The sequence below is a fragment of the Leuciscus leuciscus genome (genome assembly GCF_965113295.1).
Source record: "Leuciscus leuciscus genome assembly, chromosome: 17".
NCBI classification, from domain to species: Eukaryota; Metazoa; Chordata; class Actinopteri; order Cypriniformes; family Leuciscidae; genus Leuciscus; species Leuciscus leuciscus.
In genome coordinates, this window is record NC_138741.1 from 23,573,137 (window position 1) to 23,601,023 (window position 27,887).

At 36.8% G+C, this 27,887-nt stretch overlaps 1 protein-coding gene across 2 annotated transcripts; it reads right to left on the reverse strand.

Annotated features, from left to right (window-relative positions):
- On the reverse strand, nt 1-26,519 carry bach2a (BTB and CNC homology 1, basic leucine zipper transcription factor 2a). 2 transcript variants are annotated; one of them, XM_082143146.1, is made up of 5 exons: nt 22,584-26,519; nt 13,133-13,386; nt 9,344-10,762; nt 2,576-2,782; nt 1-2,471 (listed from the first exon to the last, which is right to left on the reverse strand). In XM_082143146.1, the coding sequence occupies exons 1-5, from the start codon at nt 22,615-22,617 to the stop codon at nt 2,043-2,045; spliced, it is 2,343 nt and encodes a 780-aa protein (XP_081999272.1). In that variant the 5' UTR covers nt 22,618-26,519; the 3' UTR covers nt 1-2,042. The 2 variants fall into 2 exon arrangements, with proteins under 2 accessions (XP_081999272.1, XP_081999273.1); XM_082143147.1 differs by having other exon boundaries at nt 26,031-26,517.
- Nucleotides 26,520-27,887: the final 1,368 nt, after the last annotated feature.

Below are 27,887 nucleotides of genomic sequence, written 5' to 3' on the forward strand. Positions count from 1 at the left end.
TTCAATCTGCATAAAACATGCTTGTCAATTTATTTAATATCCTAGTAGACAAATTCAATGTGGACACATTCAAGAATGTAACAAATACAGATTATGAACATTGAGGTCACAACTTTTCAAGATTTGATTAACAAGAGAAAGCAAAAAAAAAATCATTTTCAAAGAATCCCACAAAAACTGTAACTATAAACAGAATATGTACAATACATACAAAATTTACATAAAAGAAATGATTGTAAAACGTCTTTTAAAAAGGTTGTAAACCAGTTCTGCGAGACGAGAGGTATATCGATTTTACAGGTAGATCTGTGAATGTCCAAAACTCTCCCTACTGCATGTAAACTAATAATGAATATTCATTTTTGCCCTTATCACAACTATTCAACTGTGATGCGTCATATAACAAAGCTATGATAAAATGCTTTATCCAAATTCAAAGGTCATGAGAATATTATACATTATATTATATAAATATATATAATATAATATATATATAAAATTTTAAAAGAAATCTGAATAATATGCACATATTATATCTGAAGAGCATTATATCTGGTAATTTGTAAACATTATGAAGTCATATTTGAATTCTTGACAGTCAATTATTTGAGTGTCGTCGTTTATGGTGCACAAATGAACCCACATGACAATATGAGATTTTTTAAAGGCCAAATCTATTTGATTTTTGCCCAATACAGACTTAAGCTAACATGTGACATGTTCGATCAGATCGATCGATCATTTTTCGAACAAAATATAAATAAATCATGTCTTATCTCTCATTAAAGTCATGCAGTTCACAATAATTTGAAGTAAATAGACTTAATTAAAACATATACCCCATCTAACCTTTGAACTATAGTATTGTGACGATATAAATGCGAGTCACTTAAAGCAACAACAATGTAATGCAGCAATGAGATTTTTTCAACTGTTGTCACCTTAAGGCTTGAACTTTCACATCATGTTATTAAATCAAACATGTAAAAGTTTTATAATTACACTGAATTGAAGTAGGGACTGTATGGGAATCTTTTAACGGTGAAAACATTAGGACCAGGAAAAATAATTGAACACCGGGAGTGGAGTGTGGTTAAGTTTACACATTTGTTAACATTTACAAAATGATAAAGGTCCGCCCCACTTAAAATATATAACCCAAACATAAGAGAGAAAAATAATATTGATTTGCTTTGATATCTGACAACAGTAAAAGGATAATGTGCGTAACGCCCTGAAGGAATCAAAACAGATCAGAGAGATCTAAATGTGAGCTGCCAAAATGTACAAGGTCAGAATGGTTAATTTATTAATGTTTGCTTTTACTAATGAGAGTTTTATATACAACAGACATCCCTTATCAAACATGTTAACAGTCTAGAAAACTGAGTTTCGAAAAAATCTGTAGAAAAAATCTGGACCGTATCAAATGGTGCTTCATCACAAAATATTTGAGGGGACAATCATATATAGGCAGCTAATCGTCAATCCTGACTGGATTGCTTTATGATCTATTCTGACATTTTGTAGAGAAAGAAAGAGATCAGATGTTCATTTCTCAGTGCTGAAAAACAGATTGCTTGGCTTCTTGCAAATTCGGGTGAGAAGCTGTTTAGTTTCTCTGTTATTCAATTTTGTTTTTTCTTTATGCACATTAGGAATGCTTGAATGCACAATAGGTACAAACAACTTTCAAACACTCAATATTATATTTGCATATTCTGCTTGATTTGAAGTTGCCTTGCCACCAAAACTAAGTTTGAAATTCCTGAGATAAATCTGAGAACTGTATATATGAATGAAAGGAAAGTAATATTCAAAAATGAAACTATCTTAGCATACAGTATGTATGAGAACACATCCATGTGCACACACAAGCAAAAACACATAAGGTGCACCATAAAAACAGAACAGTTCCCTAAAATAAAAAATAAAAATATAAAACAACATTAGCAAAAAAAAAATAAGAAAATAAAAAAAGTAACATTTACATATATTGACCAAATACTCATGTTAAAAGATAAAAATGCAGTTTACCAGACTCAGTTCCTCTCAGGGAGCTCTTCCGTCGTACACTTCACGGTCATTTCCTGGCAAAAATCAAATGTCACACTTGAGCTGCCCATCTGGGAGCGCTCAGTGTCCTGGGGCGGCACAGCCTCTCGGTCCACTCTAAGGTGTGGGTGTGAAGGTTCAGCTATGGTGTGACAGTCAGGGGACGAGACCATGTTGCCATGTGAGGTGAGGGGGATGTCTATGCTGGTGGGACTGGGAGAGATTCTAAGGTCTGTACCGGTTGAACCGGATAAAACTGGGTCTTGTTGTAGACTATACAGAGATAGAGACTGATCCGGACTCCGTTGTTCCTCCCTGCAGACCTCCTGAGACAGAAAGGAGAAGTTTTCCCACAGCTCCCCCATGCAGGTCTTCAAATGGCTACGTTCGGTTAGGAGCTTCTGTCTCTCGCAGACCTAATGGAGGAGAAGCACACACTGTAATGAAGGTGGACAGAAAAATCTAGATTCTGGTGGTGTACGCAAGCAAACACTGTAGGGTTGTTCCTGGTGTTGCCTACCAGTTTGTGAATCTCACGCTCCAGGTTCTGGATGCAGTCCAGCTTTCTTTTCCTGCAGCGCTGAGCAGCGACGCGGTTTTTACCTCGGCGCCTCATGTCGTGGATGAAGTCTAGCTGATCCGTGCTCAGTTTATGCATCTTTATCATCAGCTGAAAGTCGTTGCGTGGAAGCTCTGTGATCTGGTCGACTGAGAAAGGCAGTTTCACCTGCAAGTGTACAGAGCATTATAGTTGGATGCATTTATTGCAACATATGCTACTTAATATACAAGAAAAAGCAAATATAAACAAATTACAAAACACATCCTTTACAGAATATATGGTGCTTCACCACTAGATGACACTGCCATCTAACTTGTATGAAGTGTTTTTTTATTTGTGTTCAGAGCACTGATAGTAAAGGCCTCGTCGGCTAAAATGAGCAAACTTATCAAACTCAAATAAAAAAAAAGTTTAGGAAGAAATTATCAGACTATGAAGAATATCAAAATATATATTAGTTATTAGTAAAATTCTTGAAAGACTTTCACATAAATGCTACATGACGTTCATGTCTTTGTGTCAAAATATTTGGTCTTTTACACATAATAAAGGATTTTAGGTACACTACCTCTCAAAAGTTTCGGGGTCAGTAAGATTTTACTGAGGAAAACCAGGGTCGGTTTCCACAAAAATATTAAGTAGCGCCACTATTTTCAGCACTGATAATAAGAAGGAATGTCAGCATATTAGAATGATTTCTGGAGGATCATGTGACTCTCAAGACTGGAGTAATGATGCTGAAAATGCAGCTTAACCATAACAGGCATTAATAAATACATTTAAAAATATATTAAAATAGAAAACAGCAGCAATTTAAAATTGCTATAATATATTTAATAATAACTTATTTAATTATATATATATATATATATATATATATATATATATATATAAAAAAAATTAAGTTTTTAATGTATTTTTTAATGAGCTTGATTTTACTGGCTTTAGATTGTTCAGCCAATCACAGTACAGTTCCACAAATGTCATGCAAATGAAGATGCGTACAGGACACATAATGGTTCAATTAAAATTCTGTAAATAGAGCAACCTGTATTCTCGTTTCAGTGCAATGACAGAGATGACACCTGACTTAAAACTCTGCCGAGGGAGTCCGTCATAGTGTTCACCATGACGAATACTCCCTCTCTCTGCTGTGACCTTGTGCCACTGCTCAGTCTGTGTAAAATGGAGGTCTATATTTAACCACTCTACTACAGAGAGCTCTGTAATAAGGCTAGAATGACAGATTAGGCTTCCAGCAGCACAGGCATGTTTTCTCCTCTCCTTCTCTCTGAAGTCAGGTCATTTCTGGGAGAAGACACTCGTACTGTGAAGTAGGGCTCATCTGTTAGCCAGTGAGGTGAAGCGGCCCATCATCAGATGGGAGCCTGGGGGCCGCTGCCCCACTTCTGTCTGGGGACCTGCAGCTGGGAGCTTTGAGTGAAGGGCAGAATAAAGACGGCTATAGAAAGATTGTTTCAGCAGAGATTTCTACACTATATTGGGCTGAAATTTTGCATTTTGTTTTAACCTCATTTTCCTTTTATTTGTAAAAAAAATCAAAAAAAAAATAATCAAATACCGGTAGTAGCATGGTATAATCAGTGTTTTGGACATGTACTATTGTATACTTACAATAGTAAAATAGTTAACATTTATTATTATTGGAAATTATAATAAATAATTTCCCAGTTAAAAAAAAAAATTAAAATCTAATAACACCCCAAACTTGATAAATTTACTTAAAAAGCAACACTCCTTAAGACATTAAGACTTGTTTTCAGAGAACCTATCTTTATTTTGTCCTACTTGCGGATTATTATAATTTTTTTTCATTTTCTGATTGAAAATCAGAAAATTGTCCAAAAAGCTCAAAAGATTGTATTGTCCAGAGGCCACAAATAAAGTGCAAAAGTGCACAAAACGTTTTCGGGTTCAAACCTTCATCAGTGTCATGTGTTTCCAAGCATACACCTGCGGTCATTTACAAGCTTATTACCATAATCAATATAATAAACCGGAATCTGACTTTATCCCATACTTTGGGCATGAATGAGGAATTATCTCTCAATTGTTTTCTATAAATGTTGCAATGTGCAACTGTCGATTTACAGAGTGAGATATATAATAAAAATCATGTAACCGCTATGTATTTCAATGTCCAATTATGTGACTCATGTATTCATATTATAAATGGTACTTTTTTCGTGATATTCAATAATGAAAACAAGAATATTTATGGTCATGTCTTTAGATTTTTCAAAGTTTTGAATACACTATTGTATGATTGTTGATGATTGTTATAATGTGCAGTATATGTGGATTATGTAGGCTATTCATGTAATTATTTTTATATGGGATAAAGTCAGATTCAATAGTATATTGATTACGGTAATAAGCTTGTAAATGGCCGCACCATGGAGAAACATGGAAATGACGAAGGGTTGAACCCGAAAACGTTTTGCGCACCCTGCACTTTATTTGTGGCCTCTGGACAATAAAATCTTGTGAGCTTTTTGGCAAATTTTCATGTGCTGATCTTTTTTTATTTTTTATATTTGAGTTTTTTTGGATCTACGAACCGCAAGTATTTTAATCATTCCTCTGTTTGGGACTAGTGTTTGGTGCTAAGCCTTTCCATTCTCTCTACAAAAAAAGTTACAAACATGAAGAAAATCTGCAGTAATTTATATATATCTGTAAAATGTAATAAAATCAAGAATCTGCGATTTGTTGATTCTCTCTCTTTTTCTTTAAATTTGTTGATTTAAAGGAGCCGTATGTAAGATTGTGGCCAAAACTGGTACTGCAATCACTTTCAAATTACTGTAGAGCGGTGTATCCCCTCCCCTCCCCCCTGACTCGAGGTTGCCGAATAGGCTGCAGGATCCAGCAGGAACATAGGCTGACACGTAGCTGTGGTAACTAGAGCAGAGCTGGCAACCCCGATGCCGAAACACTACTGACTTCGTGATTGGTAGATAGGTGGAGGGTGGCGCTTCAGGCCCAAACACAAGATGACAACATCAACATCAGTTGAGGGCTGCAACTTCACTTTTTAAATGACAATATCCTGGCCGGACTACTGATATTAGTATTTGAAATTAACATGATTTCTTAATGTCTAGTGACATATCAGGGCCATTTTATGATTAATTGAAATACATTTCTTACATACAGCTCCTTTAACTGATAAAAGTACAAAGAAAAAAATTCCAATATTTTCACTGGCCAATTTAATTGTATTTTGTACAACACACTCCAAAAAAGTTGGGACAGAGGTCAAATAAAAGGTTATAGAATATCCAAGTTAAACCATTTTGAAACAGTCCACAATTAGCAGAAAAACTAGTAATAGGTGAAGGTAACGTGTTTTGGTATAAAATAAGCATCCACCAAAGACTCAGTGTTTGCATGCAAAGATGGGTCACGGCTCACCACTTTGTGCCAAATAATCAAGAGAGATTTAGATCTTTCATCATTTACCATATATATTATTGTGAAAAGATTCAGGGAATCCAGAGAAATCTCAGTCCGTATAGGGAAAGGAAGGAAGCCTCTGTTGAATATGCGTGACCTCAGAGAAACCATCATTCTACTATGTCAAATAAAGCCACATGTGCTTGGGAGTACTTTGGAAAACTGTTGTCACTTAACACAGTCTGCCACTGCATCAAGAAATGCAACTCAAATCTCTGTTACGCAAGGAGAAAGCTATACATCTGTTCAATGCAGAGATGCTGCCGAGTTCTCTGGGCGTGAGCTCATCTCAGATGGTCTAAAAGACAGTGGAAATGTGTGCTGTGGTCAGATGAGTCCATGTTTCAACTTGTGTTTGGAAAAAAAACGGACGTCAAGTTCTCAGTCCCAAAGATGAAAGCGACCAACCTGACTTTCATCAGCGACAGATGCAAAAGCAAACATCTGTCATTATACGGGGATGCATCAGCGCAAACGGCATGTGAGACTTGCATATGTGTGAAGTTAACACTGATGTGGAGACATACTGTTTACTGGGATTGTACAGAGACATATACTGCCATCAAGAGGACATCTTTCCTGGGAAGAAAGACAATGCCAGGCCTCATTCTGCACGTGCAACAACAGAGTGGTTTCTAGACACTCTACACCCTAGAACGGATGTGCTTGACTGCCTGCCTGCCTGCAGTCCAGATCTGTCTCCTATTGAAAATGTATGATCAGACAACAATGACCACGGACCGTTGAGCAGCTGTCTTATATCAGGCAAGATTGGGCAAAAAATCCTCATGCAAAACTGCAACAATTAGTGTCCTCAATTGATAAACATTTAAGAAGTGTAATTAAAGGAGAGGTGATGTGACATGGCGGTAAACGTGCCTCTGTCCCAACTTTTTTGGAGTCTGTTGCAAAATAAAATAAAAAAGTGGGAGAAGAAATAGTCAATTTTATAGTTACCTACACAATGTGTATCTGATATGAATAAAATACAATTTATCTAGTCTGTTTGATGCGCTGAACGTTCTAATCACATCGGTGAGATTTAATTACTTTATTCATTCCTTGAAATCAGTAATCTGATTATGTAACTTGCAGTACTTGTATATCTTATTCAGTTTGGCTTTAAGTATCTTGTTTTATAGATTTTTGGGAATGCAGAAACTTAGCACATTAATATAGAACAAATTTTTGGTCACAGCTCTGAATATACAGTATCAGCCATTTTACAGTGGCTTAGAAAGGTCATCCAATAAGATTGTTGAATCTGAAGCTATCCGTTTCAAGCTGCTGTGTAAATATCTGGGATATATCTGAGAATCATGCATTTTCTCCGTAGTCACTTGTAAACTGACAACAACTCCTCAATTGGGTCATCAAAAATCAAACGAGATTTGAATGAGACAGCAAATTATCATACACAGATTCTTGAAATGGCAATGTGTCAGTGTTGTCAGGAGGAGGAACAATTATGTCATTGAGACCTAAGGAACAAGAATGGCTCAGAGCTTATTGCCATGGCAACCCTCCAGTGTTTGCCAAGTTCCTGCAGGTTTATTCTCAATCTCAGAAGCTGGGGAATCATGTGGGAATGTTTTGCAATGATTACATTTTTCGTATTTATTCATGAAGATTTTGCTTTTTAATGGGATTAAGTATTAGATTTGCATTTGTGCCTATCAAAAGCTCAAATGTCGACAGCAAGTGCGCTAACCACTGCAACAAGATTGCATAATATTGGGGAATAAAAAAATAAAAATCTAATTGCGTTATTTCTGATAAAAATTGTGATTGCAATATTACAAATATTAAATATATTTGGTTTTATTTTGATTAATTGTGCTACTACACCGCAAGTTTTAATTTCTATTTATTGTTAATTATAAAACAGAATCAACAAAGGGATTCTGGCAAAAGTGACACCACTAATTTCCTCAATTATCTCAAAACCAATTCTAATGACCCCTGAAACATGTGCTTTGGGTTCCTGTAAGTTTATTATTATCAGGTTATCACACTAAAATTATTGGCCTTGTAAGACGTTTAGTAGCATTTTACTGGAAGAACATATAAGGTCCATCCATTGATCAATGGTTGAAAGATCTGTCAAATTTGTATTGCATTGGAAAGAATAACCTACCATATTAAAGGGCAAACTAAAAGACCACCATAAAATGTGGGATCTTATTTTATATAAAAAAATAAAAAAATAAAAAAAATAAACACAGGCAATATTAGCTATCGCTCACTCCACTGATTGATATGTGCATATATGTTGTGCGCTTTTGTATTTGAAAATATGTGGATATGTCTGTCTTAGCCTTGGTATAATAACTTCTTTACCTGTGTACCGTATTTTCCGCACTATAAGGCGCACTTAAAAGCCTTTATTTTTTTCAAAAAACGACAGTGCGCCTTATAATCCGGAGCGCCTTATATATGGATCTGGCACCTTATATTAATGTCTGTAAAACAACCGCTGACTTAAACCTTGTTTATACTTTGCCTGGCACCGGAGCGCGAGCCTCCGCTGACTGCGCGCGCACCTCCCCAAACAGACGAGGTATTTATACTTGACGCAACTGTTTTGTTTTAGACTGAACACCAGACCATACAACTGATTTAGACGCGCAAACTGGGTGCCGGCGGTGTGATGAGATGTACTAATATCCGTCTGCTCGGGCAGATTCGGCTCAAAGTCGTGCATCCGCATCCGAAGATGCACGACTTTGAGCTGAATCTGCCCGAGCACGAGCAGACGGATATTAGTTTTTTTATTACCTTCGCGCTCATGCGGACGCGTCGAGTATAAACAAGGTTTTACAGCTCAGCCACTTGTTTTTTCATATTTTTTTGCAAGTGGTAGATCTTGGTTTACATTTGGACTTTGGATGTGATCTTAGGCTTGAAAAGGTTGGTGACCACTGCATAACGCAAACCCAGTCAAACATTTGACTGCAGTATCTTCTATTCTATGCGCCTTATAATCCGGTGCGCCCTATATATGAAAACAGTTCTAAAATAGGCCATTCATTGAAGGTGCGCCTTATAATCCGGTGCGCCTTATAGTGCGGAAAATACGGTAATTGATTTTTTGGATGCTGAGGGTGGGTGGGGAGAGTAGTTAAAATATAACATTTATTTTCTTTGGATATTTTCTTGTTAGCCTCCAAGTTTTCCAATAAAAAATATGTTATTTATAAAAAAAGAATCAATGAAGAGAAACACATTTTTCCAAAGTATACCAACCTCTTGACTGTGGTCTTTGGTGGGAAACAATTCGCTATCTCCATCAGAAAAAGATCCAGATTCATCACTGGAATTAGTGTCATAAGACTTCTCGCACTTGATCTTTGGTGTCCCCGACGTGCTATGCTCCCGGTGTTCCAGCGCCAGGCATCGCGCCATGGTGGAACAAGGAGAGGTAGAGAGCTCAAACTGGGGCAGGCTGGAGGGAGATCCTCCACTGCCATCCTCAGCGTAGGAGTAGGAAGAGCAAGAGCTGGAGGTTCTGATGTGAATTTCGGCACGAGACGAGCGGGGACACATTTTAATGGGCACAGGACAGCTGCTCTTTAGGTGCCGGCGGTAGGGCAACGGGGGCTCTTGGGAGACAGAAGTAGGGGACAGTGTTTGGGAGCAGGGGAATGACTGGCTGGAACCTGCCCATAGGTCTTCCGGGGTTTCCTGTCCCAAACAGCTCTCACCCGGATAAGAGTGCGCAGGTGCCACCAGATGGTGGGAGGTCCGAGAGGAAAAGATGACGCTTTTTCGGTCGCTCTCCTGTTCAGCTTCCTGCGAACAGATCCTCTCGAAAGAAAACGACACCCCATCAGTTAATTTCTCAGCCTTCTTTGAAGACATCACATCAAGTCCCCCAACAAAAGCCTGATAATTATTTTGGAAGTCACCCGGAGCAACTTGTTGTTCTCGAAACGGAGAGGTTTTGCTGGCGGGTTGCAGATCAGTGTTAATATAATGATTAGAAGAAGTGACTTCCTTTTTAACAAGGGAGCGTAGGCACACTGGTGAACTTTTGCTCACAGGCAATTCAGTGGGTGTTGAACTAAATTGCCTTCCTTCAAACTCCATTTCCATGTCCATCTCTATCTCACAACCTTTACCCCTACCCAGATCATCCTGCTCCAACTCAGACAATTCTAGTGGTACACAGACTTCTCCACTGGCTGGCTCTGCCTTCACCTTTGAAAGATCCAGGCCCCGGGCATCGCTGCTGGTGACGGTATCCTGCAAGGAGCCAAGAAAGCTTGAGGTACTGCTGTGTGAGGAGGTGGTTGAGTTGTGCTTAGCATGAACCTGATGGTACTTTCTATATTTGGGATAACGAGGGAGGTCGAAGGCTGGAAGATGGAGGTTGTCGGTGACTTTCAATTGCTCAGTTTCAGGGTGCAGCCTTGATCCGAACAGTGGAGGTTTGGAGTCACTCGGTCGCACGTTTCCGTCCTCTGATGGGGGACTCTGGCTGGTGTGCATGCCATCAACCTCACCTTTCATCTGGGCCTGTAGGAAGTGGAAGCAGGAGTCTTCGAGGTTGTGCATCCCCAGGAATTCTGCACAGCACATGACATCCTGGATGTTGTCCCTGTTGAGTAGCAGCTTGGCTGTGTAAGCAAACTGCAACAGCGGGGCAAAGCCTTTCTCCGTGATCTATAGAAAGAAAACAATACAATATTTCATGGTCATCAGTAGTATTTTAATCAAAAGAGCCACTTTTGTAACATTTTATTTGTTCCCCAAAGACCACTTATATTGTTACTCAAGGTTTCCTGCCATCATTTCCATACATTCTTCACCCTCTTTATGATCCCTAGAATTACAAAACGCTGTTTTACTACTGTACCTTTAAGACCTTAAAGTAATAGTGATGCAATGATATTTCTAATTAATGGCAGACATATTTTTAATACTGCATTGTCTAAAAAAATACATTAAAAAAGAACACAAAATTCTAAAATGATTTTAAATGCAAACATGAACTTCGTCATCATAACATTCTAATGTACAGTATGAAAAATAGAAGTTTATTTTGAGATCTGCTAAAGATTACATTTAACTTATTAAATTATTATCATTTTGAACAATTAACTGAATTGGATGATGTAATGTAAAAAAATAAGGAAATGAGCATACACAAATTAATTAATATCGACTGATATTTATAGACAACTACACAAAAGTGTGAGGTCAGTAAGTTTTTGAAAGAAGTCTCTTATGGATGCATTTATTTGATGAAAAATACAGTAAAAAAGTTGTATTGTGAAATATTATTATAATTTAAAATAAATGTTTTCTATTTTTTATATATTAAAATGTAATTTATTCCTGTGTAACTTTTCAATATAAATAATAAAAAAAATAAAAAAATCGTACTGACCTCAAACTTTTGAATGGCAAAATATAAATAAATGAAAAAAACTGATTTTTGTAATCTCTTTGCAACTGAAACACGCATTTCAAAAAGTGTAAGGAAGGAAACCCCTTTTATGAACCCCATGATATCTTCTTTATATTCAGAAAGGCTACACAGTCAAAAGGCATGTTTTGACCACAAATTACCAAAAATGCTTATCCTCAAAAAAAAAAGCAAACTCTGTCTATAAAGTGTGTGAGCTTCCCATCAAGGTCTTACAAGCTTTATCTCATGTAATAAAATGAAGTGAACCGCATAGTGTCAGGAACAAAAATAAATCGCCCTTCTCATCACTTTCAATCACACTATCGCTCTCGCAGGTATCCACGAATGCTCGGGGCAGCGATACTACATCAAGAACATCATCTTTAAAATAGAAAGTCATCCTGCTGAAAATACAGCTCCCCCAGACATTCAGTCAGTCCTCCCAGAGCTGCTAATAAATAGAAAAGCTTGGGGGGGGGAAATGCTGAGCATTCTGTAGATCTATTTTCAGCTGGCATCAGCAGCTGCCGCCTGCAGAAGCATGTCTTTATGGAAGCCAAGCGCCATATGAGACTCCTTTAATGTTATAACCAGCAATCCTAATGAGGGCAGCAGGCAGGGACGCATGTACACACACACACACAAAGCAGAAAGCAAAGACTCCACACTATAAAGCAAGAGAGCAGCAGCTCAGCATGACTCTGAGGAGAGAATGAGATATGAAGCCAATTTCCTGGTCATTACAGAATACAATTTGACATTAAGTGTTTTGAAGATGAACGATAATTAATATATAAGTAGAGGCAAATGGGGAGCCTTCTGACATATCTGGGATATTGTAATACAAGTTTGAGCTTTTGAAATCGCAAAGCACCTAAAGTATACAACACAGAGAATCAACCATGAATAAATCATACTTTATCAAGCACAGTGAAGTTCGGAGAGGGAACTCTGCTAACACTCCTGGCAAACACAACAACATAAGCAATTATATCAACTCAAAGCTGCAGATGATGAAACATGTTTTCTCCACTGACACATTCCTGCCAGACTGCTCTATCTATCAGTACAATAAAACACTTGTTGTTGAAACACAACATTCCTAAAAGAGAAATCTTTTAAGCAAAATTACAGGAAAAACAGAAATATTGTGAAATATTATTACATTTATTATTTTTTATATATTTTGAAATGTAATTTATTCCTGTGACGCAAAGCTGAATTTTCAGCAAGCATTAGTACTCCAGTCCCTAGTATCAAATTATCCTTCTGAAATCATTCTAATACGCTGATTTGGTGTTCATAAGAATATTTCTATTACTACTCATAAGAATATTACTACTATCAATGTTGCACTGCTTAATTTTCTTGAGGGATTTTTCTTTTCAAGATTCTTAGATGAATAGAAAGCTTTTTTTTTTAAACACTTGTAACATTATAAATGTCTTTACTGCCTTTTATTTTTATCTATTTAACATGTCCTTGCTGGATGAAAGTTTAATTTCTTTACAAAAATAAAAAACGTGAGGTTTGTGAGGTTTTCAGTGCAGGTCATTTAGGTGTATCCTTGCCGGCTGTTAATGTATTCTGATTTTGTACCTCTGCCAAATGAGGACACTCACCTTCTGTGGCAGGTTGATGACCGGCTCATGTTCGGTCTGGCCCCTGAGCAGCAGGGAGAAATACTGGCTACAAGCTGCCAGCACTGCCTTGTGGGCACGGATCTCCCTCCCCTCCACCAGTACTGTCACATCACACAGGACGTCCTGCTTCCGCTGTTCATTCAGGCACAGGAGGATGTTGGCACAATGCACCGTCGACTCATACACATACATGGGAGCTTCAGGCTTCTCCGTAGACATCCCTTGCTCAGAGCCTGGGGACCAAAGCAAATCCACAAAACGGGTTACGCGACTTCTTCACATTATTCAGGTTTCAAAAATTATTTATTGCAAGTTTGACAAAAGCTACTGCAAGGGAGGACTGCATAACACAAACATTTAAATAATTATATCACAATTGCTGATGCAAGTGCACAGATATGTCTCAATTCAAGCTGATGACCAATTAGCAGCATGTGTCAGCTCCGAAAGTGGACTGATAATTAGAATTTTGATATGTGATTTCACAAAGTAACAAGACAGCTAGTAGAGTTTCAAAGAGGCCGTAGTTGCACATAAACAGCAAATGTTTTAACAAGGGCAATGGTCTCAAAAATAATGACAGAATATGTCAAACAAGCACACTGAAGCTCATAAGGATAGATGATTACTTTACAGGGCAGTTGCTACATATAGAAAGCCAAAAATGTGTTGCCAACTGTAAAAATGTTTTAAGTGTATAATAGGGTATATGGGTAGCCATCTCAAGGGAGTCTAATGATGGCTCTGCATGGCCATATAATGGCAAAAGCATATGAGCCTATTTTGCAAGACCAGGTTGCAATAGTGGTAGCCTCTGTTGCACTATCCCTGCTGGTCCCATTTTTAAGATGGTAACATTGCCATTGCTTAAAATAAAAAAAAATATTCCTTCACACCAACTTGAAGTCAAATGTCTTCTGTGGCCTCCAAAATAATCAGATCCAAACATCAAGTGAAATTCATTTATGGGAAAGTTGTAATTTTATGTATCAACATAAAAGTCTTTACTGTTACAAGTGTGTATTTCTTTCACCATCAATAATAAAGAAATCTTACTGTCCCAAAACTTTTGAATGGTAGTTTATATGTATGAAGACTTCAGATGCTAAAGCCTCAAGTGTCATCTGAAATTTTCTTCTAAAATTAGCATTTTTATCAAGCTTGTATATTTAGGTCAGTAATTTCACTTTAATGACAATTAATAGGTAGTTTTCATTGCCATTAAAGTGAAATAACTGAACATAAACACACAAGCTTGATAAAAATGATCATTCTAGAAGAAAATATCAGATGGCACTTAGAGGCTTCTGCATCAGAGGTCTTCATATATATATACTTTCAGTATTAATTATGATTATATGGTGAGCATAAATCTTTTGATGATGGTTAGAAACCCAAAATGAAAACACGGATAAGACAAAATTGGTGTTACATTAAAATTACATGTAAAGAATGTTACATTAGTTAAATATGTTAAACTAATCCAAATAATAATCTTGGATTGCAGATTAATACATATACATTTATATTGTGAAATTATATTGAACTATTTATTTTATTTTCTAAGCGAAAGCTAATCTATAAGTAAGATAAAACACTAAAAAAATATTGGTGGTTTAGCCAAACTTAAAAAAGTAACCTGGTTGCCTTAAATTTTGAAATTGACAAAAAAAATTTGTTAGTACAATGGAGATTGGTTTAATCAACAGAAACTCAAAATATTGTTATCTGAGCCACATAAATTATCTACGTTGATTTGACAAAATACATTTCTTTTTGATAAATCATGAAAATATAAATATTTTTTCAGTGTACAAGAATTAACAACAAATTATTTGATAAGTAGTCATGTCATAAGTGAGAATATTTACAGTCAGCCTGTTAATAATGCAAAATAAACCCCTTGAGGGTGATAGAAGACCTGATCCAGATTTATTTAGCGATTCTACAAAACTAGATATGGTTTCTCTCTGTTATTCCACTTTATTCATTTGATTCCTAGAGGTATTGAAAAGTTGAAAGGAGGAACTAGAAAGGGGGATATTCCAATTATTTTGAACCAGTCTAGTGAAGATGAGCTGTTGAATAGCATTTGCTCACTGTAACAGCATTTTTCACAGCATATTTCTGCATCTTGGCTTTGGTAATCTCAACATCAGCTTGTGAATCATTAACACATTTCCCAATAAATCACATACAGAGCCACATACAGAGAAAAATGTCTGATAGCAGCTGTCATTCGCTTGTTCTGCCCACACTAATGAGATATCAACACCATGTCAATTCATTCAGAGATGCCGCTCTGAAAAAGAAAAATACCATGCAAATAAACACAGGGAATTACAGCATGTTTCATCATCGAAATAGATGCATGACTATGTCAGACAACCATGACTATAATACAGATGAGCGTCTTCACAATGGAGCTCAAGGTATGGTGCATTGTTATTGCTGCACAAACAGTACAATGAAATATGGTATCAAAAGACAAATTACTCTTAGAAAAGTGATCCACTGTAAACTCATTCAAGTGCAAAACTAGGCGCAACGGTCGCTGTGGAAACAGACCATTGTGGTCTCTACTACAGAACTAGCCTATGCCTTTCTATTCCTCCAGACTGAATGGAAATATAATTAGAAAAAAGCCCCTAATTCCCCAACCTAGAATTAGCCCTAACTGCCCAAACCAATATGGCTTTATATTATGGAGAAATAATTTTTTTTATGGAAAATACTGTCATGTACACTAGGCTAATTAGATCAAATGTAGACTAGATATGAAATCGGGGCGCGGGAAGTAGGGGTGCGGTAGCACTGCATTGTAAATGCAACGCAAATTTCATTTACAATTTTTCATTTTTAGCATTTCGTAAAAAGTGGGCTATTAAAAAAAGTGTTATTCATGTGTTAAATTATGTTTTTTTTTAAATACGCGCAGAGTGTGACGTCATATTGTGTGTCCGTGGAAAGAATTTGTCCGCACTACTCCTGAGCGAAAGTTCACCGTCAGTGTTGTGTAAGGTATAGGCACTAGGAAGGTTTTGTTGTGTTCATTTCTATTTCCAGTTGCTGTGCAGGCTCTTTTATTGTATATCGTCACCTTCCTAAAATAATTGCCTAAGTCATTTTTTGACAAAAATGATTTTTTTGCATAAGTCATCTCCTTCATGATGCTGGCCACCTCTGGTAAAATCCCCACATCCTCAGTTGAACAGATCATGCAGTTCTACCCCTGTAGTATAATGGCCTATGTCAAGAGTGTGACTTAGGCCATTTTATTTGGCCTAAGTCAAAAGATTTTACAAGCAATTTAAAAATTTTAAAAGGCAATTTTACAAGCTTTTCAAGATGGGAGCTGCATCAAGAAGAACGAACCTCTGAAGTTATTTTTCATTTTTTTTGTGTTTTCTGAGAAACCTGAAAAATGACTTAGGCAATTATTTTAGGAAGGTGACGATATTCAATTATTGGTTCCGTTTTTTGTGTTTTCTGAGAAACCTGAAAAAATTACTTAGGCAATTATTTTAGGAAGGTGACGATATGACAATGTAAACAGTTCAATAACCCTTTTATTTAAAGGCTTAGTTTATGTCCCGTAGACCGGTCCGTTGCATTACGATTGAATCAGTAATGTCAAAAATGTGATGTGCAGTCAAATGTCCGGGTGTGTGAAGCTATGCTGTTTAAATAAGTGTTCTCACCGATACACTTGTGTTTCGCAGAGTTTTGGCGAGTTTTATAGACCTGATATGGTTTCTTATTCAAAAGTGGTGACCAAAAAAAACAGCACCCAGTAGTTTTCGAAAACTACATTTCAAATTTTCTGAAGAAAATGCGAGTGGTGTATGCCACCATAGCTTTAGAGTGTTCTGAGTGTTTTTAAGCACATTGCTTTGTTGTTTCTAAGGTATTCCTTTGTGGTTGCTCCACAAAGCATTTATCTCACTGAGCATCTAAAATGGCGCAAGCACCTGCAACCGTGGTAGGCAGACATTTCTATTCTAACCCCTTAACCCGACTTTGCTTCGGGAAAGTTTTTAGTCCAATTAGCCTATCCAGTAAGCAAATGCATTCAAACAATCAGTCCAAAACAGCGCTAATTTAAAGAAAACCAGGCTTATTTCATCAGAGATAGCAGAGAAAACAGTGACTTGATGGACAGTTTTCAGTGAATTATTCATTCCAGTGAGTGTTTAGCTTTAAAACACGAGCTCTGTGATATTCTGTACAATGTACAAACTCAGGACAATGTTTTTATCTATTATGTCTATGTTGCTGTGTTTAGTAATTCTGACTAGATCCGTGTACTTTTTTTAGTACTTAAGGCACTAGGCATGTAATGCAGTCAGGTCAACGCGGTTGGTTTAGTTTTGGGTTTTTTTTGGCATCTCCATGTGGTCCTGTGTTCAGTATTGCAACTTGACATGTCTAAAAGGTAAACAAGCTCTGAAAAAAGCTCTACTTCAAAATAAGTTTATGAAAAAGTTTGAATCGCCCGCCAGACAAAACAGTAAGTCCGATTACTTGTAAAGTATGTATTAGAAAAGTAACAGCACACCTCTCGTCAGCAAGCTGCATGACTTGAGGTATCATTCATATCCATAGCACAAATGGAACAGGTAATGGTTTAGTACTTTGTTCAATGTGCAATGTGTTTTAGTGTTTCTAATTTAAACTCAACAAAAATTAAGTTCAAGAAAAGAAGTCCATTAGATCCCACATGTAAAAACATTAAATAATTGATTACACAGCACAAACGCGGTGACCCCATTTTCCACACAATCACCAAGACATTAATTAAAAAGTACATATAATTCAAGGCCTCCTACTTCAGGGGGTAATATGGCCGTTATGACCACCAAGAGAAGCCTGGCCTAATTTCATACTGACCTGATTACAGCAGCTCTTCTTTCAGTTCCAACCACCGAAGAGCTTTCTGAGAATAATATGAGTGCTGTCTTGTAAAAAAAAAAAAGCTTACGAGATGGTGAGATAGTTTACCATGCGGAAAAAAGAGAAACTATGAGTCAACAACGTGAATATGATTAAATGTTCTTTAGAAACGTGTATCCAAAGCAAGTTACTGTACAACTTGACTAATGAATTTCCATGACAGTTATTGGATAGGATTCTCTACGCCTGTCCGATGTTCTCGTGCTGAGAACAGTTGATGAATACTTGAGCATATCCTCGTAAAATATATAGGCTAACTGCTATCTGCAGATTCCATGAGCTCATGGTTTCTGTAGCAGGACGTGGCAGGTTGCAGGAGCAGCGATGCAGTGCTGGCTGATGCTTTTAAACCTGCAGGTCAGTAGAGAAAACAACACAGAACCAAGCAGAATGACACAACACACCTCAGATAAGAGCTCATCTTGGGGGGATTTTCCAGTAGGAGATTCAACAATGACATCATTAGTTTCAACAATGAACTATTGTGCTCAAAATAAGGTTAGCTGTCTCTCTTTCAGAGGGTCACTGTCATATTCACAAGCCTGTATAAAGGACGTGAACAAATGGTGTTTGAAAGAATGGATCTCATTGAAAAAATGCGAGCTATTTTTTGGTACTCCGTGGGAAATGTCCCACAATGCATTCACGATTGCATTCACATCTACCCTGCTTCAGGTCCCGATGCAAGTTGGACACAAAATGCCAATGAAAAGTCCTTATAGTCAAAACAGAGTGAGTAAATACACTTGTGCCATTTCACATAGGCCTATTTAAATAAACTACAGTTATGCAAAATATAGTTGTTCATTGAAAGGCAAAGAGGTGTTAGCTAAACAGCTGAAATATCACTCCTCAAGTCAATCAGGGCATTCCTAAGCAGGCTTTCCAGTGCAAAGATAGGGGGTGACTCAATGCCAGAGTATTTTGGGCACTGGTTGCTGAAACAGAGCTTGAATGAATCATGATTTCTCAGATTGAAGTGAGAAGTGACTCATAACTGTCTTTAATATGGGCAGAGGCAACCGTGACACAAAAACACAGCAAGCAAACTATAAATATACACAGAAGATCACAGTGAGGTGTATAAACATACTTCAGTACAAGCAGTACATTATACAATCAGCAGATGGTCATGAGCTAGGCATTAAAACATTATTTTAAACTAAAGTAATGAGTGCGTGCATTACAATAAATATACCATAAATAAGGGGTGTTAGGCACATAGATTAAATGCTAACAGTTTATAATGGCTTCAAATGTGATTTATACAATTAAAACAGTCAGAACTAATTATTTAGAAAGAGATATATCAATATATTTAAGAACTTAGTCAATATTCAATATCAATTTATGTGCTGTTAAATGGCATAAAAGGGTTATTTAATGCCATCATAATCACTTCAACCATCCAAAAAACCATCCAACCAAAAAAATTTATAAATATATCCAAACAAAGTATATTGAAAATGTCTAAATGCAATGTTAAACACAATAAAAACTCCAGTTAAAAGTACTACATTTATATAGATCTATAAACTTTTGTTCAAAGATTTTATGTTTTTGAAAATGTTTTCATAAAAAGAAGTATGCTCACCAAGGCTGCATTTATTTGATCAATGTTAATATATTTTATTTAAAATGTATGTATTGCTTATCATCAAAACAGTTGTGCTGCTCAATATTTTTGTGTCAATACCAATTTTTTTTTTTTTTTAAGAATCCTTGATGAATAGAAAGTTCAAAAGAACCGCATTTTTTTAATCCATTTAGTAGTCAAAAAAGTATTCATACTTCATACATATTCATTTTTTTCTTGTTGCCTATAGGAACTTATCTACACTATGAGCACTGCTTGACAACACAACAAAACTACCGATACATTGTATTGAACAGCTGCCTAGACTGCACTTTTGCAGTTTGACTTCACACTACTTGATTGTAACTGGAGCATGCTAGTTTTGTCACGTCATGTCACTCGCATATAGTATAGATGGCATGTCAGCATGACCAAGTCCTGGACATCCTTTCTAAACAGATGGTAATTGAGGCCAGCATGAGAGGCAGTACCCATCTGAGGGTGACTGATGGTTCAGCCAGCAGGTTGCACCTGATTTGCTCACTACAGTAAAATATCATACATTTCAGAAGAATATCACACAAGTACTATGGCTTCAAATAGCTCGAAATAAATGATTAACCATCTATAGGAAACATTGAAAAGCTTTGAAGATTTAATTTGGCTGTGATCTCACAAACTGATCGTGAAACATCAAAAAGGAGGAATTGGGAGAAAAAAGCAAACGCTGAAAGGTTTGAGCGCTCATTAAAATGTCCTCATGCTCTACAAAGTTGACGAGGAACATAAACACACATTTGAAGACAGTTTACTACTTTTTATCCATGTAAGACAACAAAGGCATGTCAAGACAACAAACGTTGAGATAATTTAATAAAATTATTTTTGAGATAAAATCAGTTTCTGTACTAATTAATGACGTGACAAGGCAAAATGTTTGCAAGAACGATATTATGACCATGTTAAGTAGTGTCCTGAAATGGTATTTTGATTTATTTCCTTCTTTTTTTTGTATTGTCATGCTTTTGTCACTAATTGGGCAAAACTATTTGATTAATTAAGATCATGAGAAATTCCCTGTTGTAATTACAATCTCGGAAGCATTCCCGTTTCCAGGACTCAATTATGCTCCTTAAACTGCAGAAAGGAATATTACAATGACATTTAGAATCACCGCCCTGAAGTTGAGCTGAAGTCCACTGTTGTCATTTCAATAGATCTTTCCTAAATAAAGCACAAGTATATCAATCCACTGGGAATGACCTTTCTTCCTGTCACTTCATTTTCTAGGATGTCGTCTTCTCCTCTCTTATTTCAGCTGAACCACTGACATCACATCTCGCCTGAGGTACGTCTCAGTCTGCAGCGAGAGCATAACGTAGGGGTGTAACCCCGTCATCCTGGCCAAATTTGCCCAGTGGCCTCTGTCCATCATGGCCTCCTAATCATCCCCATATACTGATTGGCTTCATCACTGTCTCCTCTCCACCAGTAAGCTGGTGTGTGGTGAGCGTTCTGGCGCAATATGGCTGCCGTCGCATCATCCAAGTGGATGCTGCACATTGGTGGTGGTTGAGGAGATTCCCCCCTTCTATGTAAAGCGCTTTGAGTGCCAAGAAAAGCGCTAGATAAATGTAATGAATTATTATTATTATTATAACTGGACCACTCACTTTAAGTCAGTCAAAGCAAAATAAAGCAACAAAAGAGGTAACAAAATTCAGTGAAATCCAGGATATTCATGATCAAATTACAAATTATGAAATGGATAGTTCCGGTCCTGGAAGTTGATTTTTCAATACAGCTGTACATTGTGCTGCACATAACGAACAATGTTCTTTAGCTGTGACTACATTCACAATACAGTATGCACAATACTTGTACCTTAACTGAACTACTATAATCAAAACTATGAGAACGGTATGAACCGCACATGTCATAGAGAGCACGACCAAAGAGTTTATGAGGTTAAATGCAACCCACATGTCATACTGAAACCCATGCGTGTTGTTTACTGCTTACTATGCAGCTGGTTTCCTGCATTCATATTCAGCTGTGTTACTTTTACCTAAGTCAGCTGATGACCTACTTCAAACAGAGGATAAGAGTCACAACTCCTCTTTCATCTGTCTGTCAAAGCGGAAGATTCCGGTAAAATACCAAAAAAAATGCAGTGGTAAGCATCATGACACTTATATTCAAAGGAATAATAGAGATGAGATGGGGGTGTAGCTGGAGATTTGTGCATGCTACTTCAGCATGAATGCATCTGGAGGCTATACATTTGGATTTGCAGACTGAAGCTGCAATGGCTGAGATATGCATAATTTCATGAAATGTTCGGTAACACATAGAACCGTCTTGGGAATCTTTTGTCAAATATGCAAAAACATCTCGTAAAGAAATGTTACACTACCGACTATTATTCGGCACCACTAAAATGTCACTCTTGCAGTATTTTAAGAAAATGAATATACTCCATATACATTCCATTAAATCACTCAATATGAAATACACTGAACAAAATTATAAACGCAACACTTTTGTTTTTGCCCCCATTTTTCATGAGCTGTACTCAAAGATCTAAGACTTTTTCTATATACACAAAAGGCCTATTTCTCTCAAATATTGTTCACAAATCTGTTAGTGAGCACTTCTTTGCCGAGATAATCCATCCACCTCACAGGTGTGGCATATCAAGATGCTGAATAGACAGCATGATTATTACACAGGTGTGCCTTAGGCTGTCCACAATAAAAGGCCACTCTAAAATGTGCAGTTTTATCACACAGCACAATGCCACAGATGTTGCAAGTTTTGAGGGAGCGTGCAATTGGCATGCTGACTGCAGGAATGTGCATCAGGGGTGCATTAGGGAATGATTAGAATTATGCGCAATACCTGCAATCGTACCCCACCCCGTAATTCGAGCCATGGGATTCCTCAATCAATTCACTATAAACAATATATCAAGAAAAAAACAAGAACATTAGAAAAGAATACCTGTTATCCCATTCATTTTTTTTTTTTTTTATTGTATAGGGTCGCTATTGACCCGAGGTGTGTAACAGTGCAAGTATATTTTTTCTGCACAACAATAATTGAATCTTTGATGACTGAATAAGTGCAATCCACCTTTATTCCACAAGGTGGCAATGTCTGATACACAATGATGAAGTGATTTTTCACTCATTGTTACTGCAGGCAGAAAACAAAAGAATAGAAAGTAATCAGCAAAGCTTGAAATGGCTCAGTGATTTACTTCAGAACAAGTACTGAACAAAATCAATTATTAGTGTCACTGTCACTTAATGGTGGATCTGGTGAAGAAGCAGTCAGTGATCAAAATATTGATTTTGAAGATGTTGAAAATTATGGTTTTGAGAATATGTTTGAGATGGCGATGACATTTTGCCGGTTCAGTATCAGTAACAACATTTCCCATTACTTGACCACAAAGGGAATCTCCTAATGGCCCCATTAGCTGTGTTTGTATTCTCTTGGATTGAGTCGATCTCTCAGACTAACACTTTAACTGTCCAACAGGAAGTTAATCAGTACTCAATGAGTTCAACAAGTCCACACAGTTAATAAATGACAGCTGTGGCCAAGTGCATTCCAGCTCTGTTTCTTTCACCCTTTGCTCCGTATGAGCATTAGAGGCATTAGAATTATCATATCATGACCTGGCACTTCATTATTAGCTGTGTGAACTGCTTTAATCACAATATGTTTGGGTACAGAAGGGGCTTACAAATGACTTAGCAATATTGTGGTGAAAATTACACATGCAGTCAGCCGAACTGAAACTAAATGAGCAAAAACAAAACTCTGAACACATCATTCAGTGGTTTGATGGTGCAGAGATTGAAAGAAATTGACATGCACACACAGTAGTGTATTTGTTAATTCAAAGCGATCAGACAAAACGGGCTAAAACTTCTCACAGACATACATTGAAAGAGGGCAGTTTTGAAGTGGACTAACCAACCATAAAACAACCACTCAGAAACCCTATAGCAGCCACAAAAAACAATGAGAACACTTGTAAATGTATAGCAAGTCATTTCGGGTATGATTATTTCATCTCAAAACTAAATATGTTGCATCTGAGATGCTGATCGGTGTACAGCTCTTAAATTGAGAAATATTGCAGCTTTCACGACTGAATACTAAAGGTCACGTATATGGTGACTCAAGCACTTCATGACACAGAACCGGAATTCTGTTTGCTTTATCAGACTATTACAGAAGCAGTTTTCAGTCAGTCAATGAAGAAACATCTGTTATGTTGCAAACACAAACAGAAGACAACTAGCATCTGTTTCTCAACCGGTGATAAGCGACAAACCCGCAACTGCTGACAAAACAGGTGCTTTCATCAGAAGAACAAACCGCTGTTACATGACTAAGGAGATGTTTCTGCATAGTCAAAAGTGAAGACGAGGCAATGGCATTGATTAGGCTGTGGCCATTGATATTTTCTGTCTAAACACTTTTTAGATTGTAAATGGGAATTGCAAAGGTTTTGGAGGAAAGAAATAAGGAAGAACACTAAAATAGATCCAAGTCCTATAAGCCAGATCTTTTCTGTCATAAATATCCTGAGAGCACTGATCATCAGTGATAATTGGTACCGATGTGTAGTTGAATCTCATTATCACTTTAAGACCAAGATTCCTCATCATTACCACACTAAGATCACAGCTCTAAATAAAGATGTAGGTAAGTGTCAGAGAGATAGTGCTTTCCTATGCAAATCTAAGTTAAAAGGTATCTTAGTATCTTATCTTATAATCTATCCATATAATGAATCTAAATATTTCTGAATCTGGTGAAAATTTCCACAGCGAACACAGGAAATTAGCTATACTGTCTTTTCTTCACCACAAAGACCTGTGAACATCATCTCACAGGATGTAAACCATAAACCCACAAACACTTCATCCACCCATAACCGAAACTCATACCATCCCTGCTTAATCAAAAACACATCAAATCTGGGTCTATGTGGTGCAACGCAATTGGTTTCATATGAAATAATGGATGAGATAAAGATGATATTTCAGAAGAGATTCTGTAGCATACGGGTTTTTAAACCTGTTCAAAATATAGTAATAAGAAAGCAACAAACACAACCTTATTCCGGCAGGCTGATAGTTTCATAAAGCCACCAACCAATGCCCTCGCACACTTCTTGTTTCAGTAAAAGTACAACATCATGCAATACCTAATTTTTTTAATTGGAGTTTCATCATCCCCACAATTAAAGAAGTATTTAAGTATAAGTTGTCTATAAATTATAAAGTATAAGAAACTTTAAGGAACAATCAAATCTATAACTCCTTGATTTACTTTCACATTTGAATTACTTGGTTATCAGTTGATCTTTACTTCCCCCCCCAAAGTCATAACACCTCTATTTAGAGACATGACAATTTCTAGCTAATTTAATGGTTTGAGAAACGTTAACATAAGTCCAATTTTAAATACAGCAAAGTTAAAACGGAGTAACTACACAAACACTGTGCAAAAAAGTTCTTTGACAATTTTGATTTACCTGATATACATTTTTCAATCTGTTTCCCTAATTTTGAGAATGTTTTTAGTCTAAGATTATGATTTCAGTAAGATAAATAGAATAGAATAGAATAGATACTATTATAGTTTTTATTTATACTTTCTGTTGTAATTTTAGTTAATGTCCTGTTATTGAGTATTTTGTCATGTTTATTCTTTTTTTTTTATGTCTATATAGCTGTATTATTTTTACTTCAGTTTTAGTTGTTTTAGTACATCAAGTTAAACAAAATAAAAATAAAAAGTCTTGCCTTGGAAACTATCTGAATATGATATATTTTTATATTGCATTTTATTTCAGTTAACGTTACATTTTATTGCAAGCAAGGAAATGTTTTTCTATGGTTTTAGTTAACTATAATAACCCTGGCTGTGATAAATACAACATTTTGCCTTTGCATGACTGCATTAATAGATAGACAGATACTGTAGATAGATAGATAGATAGATATGAACACACAAAATGGTATTAAATGTGGTCTTGCTGAATCACTGTTTCCTTTTGTCTCAGTCAGTCAGAGTGCAATCGGTCCAACCCATAGTTGTGCCTGCTGCCATCCATCTAATAGTGACTAAACGCAGCACGAACCTCCAGACCTAAAAATGTCAGTGCGGCTCCTTTGACTCACTGTACGGTCCGAAACCGTTGACGTAAGCTTTCTCGCTGTGCTGAGACATTGCCTCTTCTGGTACCACAATCAACTCACTCTTATCGACAAGACGCTCACACCAAACCAGACATAAGCTGTAAAGAGCAGGTTCACTTACCTAAACTTTCAGTCGTTCCTGCACGAAGATATTCTGCAAGACGCTTTCACATGGTCTCTTTCTTCGCGCTTTGTTAACAGCTGAAGGAGCGAGCGTGCACGGTTTCTTTGAAGCTGGAGGAATGGTGTGTTCACTGTCTCAGTCTATGTTGGATTACATTTGAGACCGCGTGCTTTTGCTTTGCTCTTTGCTGATTGTGGCATTTCCAGCACGCGCCTCCTCTAAATTGCTACATTGTTGACATTGGGGCGATGACGTCATGGCGATGCGCCCATGGTAAAGAGATAAAATATGGCACGAGCCATTCAGTTTTTCTACAATTTGTGAATCTAACTAACATCTTCACATCATACCTGAAAATGAATCACCCTCTGAAGTGCCACATATACTGCGGATAGGTGTATAAGGCATTCGGCGAGCAAAACATTTCACAGATAATGGGATTTTGACACCTCATGCAGGCAGAATTGACTTAAAAACACTTTAGAACACATTACATTGTGACTTCCTTTAATATATGAAGAGTTCTGATGCAAAAGCCTCTAAGTGCCATCGGAAATTTTCTTCTAGAATGATCATTTTTATCAGGTTTGTATATTTAAGTTCAATAATTTCACTTAAATGGCAATGCAAATTACCTATTAATTGTCATTTAAGTGAAATCACTTAACCTAAATATACAAGCTTTATAAAAATGATCATTCTAGAAGAAAATTTCAGATGGCACTTAGAGGCTTTTGCATCTGAACTCTTCATATATATATATATATATATATATTTGCAACTTATTGTTTATTGTCGCAGTAGCCTGATAAATCATTATTACCTGTATGTTGAACCACATGCACTCAGTCTGAGACAATAACATTGTATTCACGTTTTTAAAGAAAGCACAATTGTAACAGCCTATGGTAACAAAAATTGTGAAAGTTGAATTGCAACCATAGTTCAGGTTATTTAAATAGTCAATTTGTATGGTGGTTGTATTTAGATTATAGCAAGAGTAAGCATAACAGCACTTAATCTCACTGTACCCCAAAGGAGCTGGCAAGCAATTATATGAATTATCTGGTTGTTGCAGACGGCTCTTGCTTCTCCTTTGATTCTGATCCAAACGAGCCATAATTTCACTGTTAGGTTCAAAAATAACTGTGACAGATTCTCAAAGGCGCAGAGTGGCACTGACATCAAAGTCCTCTTTATCACGGAAAATGGAGACCTTAAGATGCGAAACATGCCTCAGCTCTGCATCCATCCTCACAAAGCATCAGTGGAACCTGTCATAGTGTGCATGGTACACTTGGGAAATGATTGCTTTCTAGCTTTGTTTGAGTCACTGAAGTCATTTCAAACACCAGGGATTGATTGTGATTTCTACAGCAGCTCAGTATTGATGTTGGAGAATCTACAAAAAATCTACAATAAGCTAGATATAAAAGTGGAAATTGTGAATGAATGTATTGTGCCTTTAATTTGAAGTGTGCAGACCCAGACCCAAATTTTATTTCATTTAATTGATGCAATATTGTGAAAATTCACCATTTTTTTTTATTTCTGTCAGCATTTTACTCATCCTCATCCAAACCTGTATTAGTTTATGAGATATTGTAAAGAATGTTGGTAACCAGACAGTTGGCGTTAAGCCATTTCTTAACAACAGAAGAAAGAAACTCATACAGGCTTGAAACAACCTGAGGGTGAGTAAATGATGACAGAATTTTAATTTTTAAAATTAAGAATGCAGCCTCGTCGTTACTCCTGTTTACCCACTTTATTTTAATGCAAATAGCGCCCCCTCATGGCTACGATTGAAAGTGCGCTTAGCTTGAAATTTTAAACCAAAATATCAAAAAAAAA

What these genes read in the sequence shown, in the direction of transcription:
- bach2a (XM_082143146.1), bottom strand. Translation starts at nt 22,617, where the DNA reads ATGGCTCGAATTACGGGGTGGGGTACGATTGCAG. An exon ending in GGGGTGGGGTACGATTGCAG is followed by an intron (nt 13,387 to 22,583) that starts GTATTGCGCATA and finishes TTTGGTCCCCAG; the next exon opens with GCTCTGAGCAAGGGATGTCT. An exon ending in AGCGTGAGATTCACAAACTG is followed by an intron (nt 2,472 to 2,575) that starts GTAGGCAACACC and finishes CTCCTCCATTAG; the next exon opens with GTCTGCGAGAGACAGAAGCT.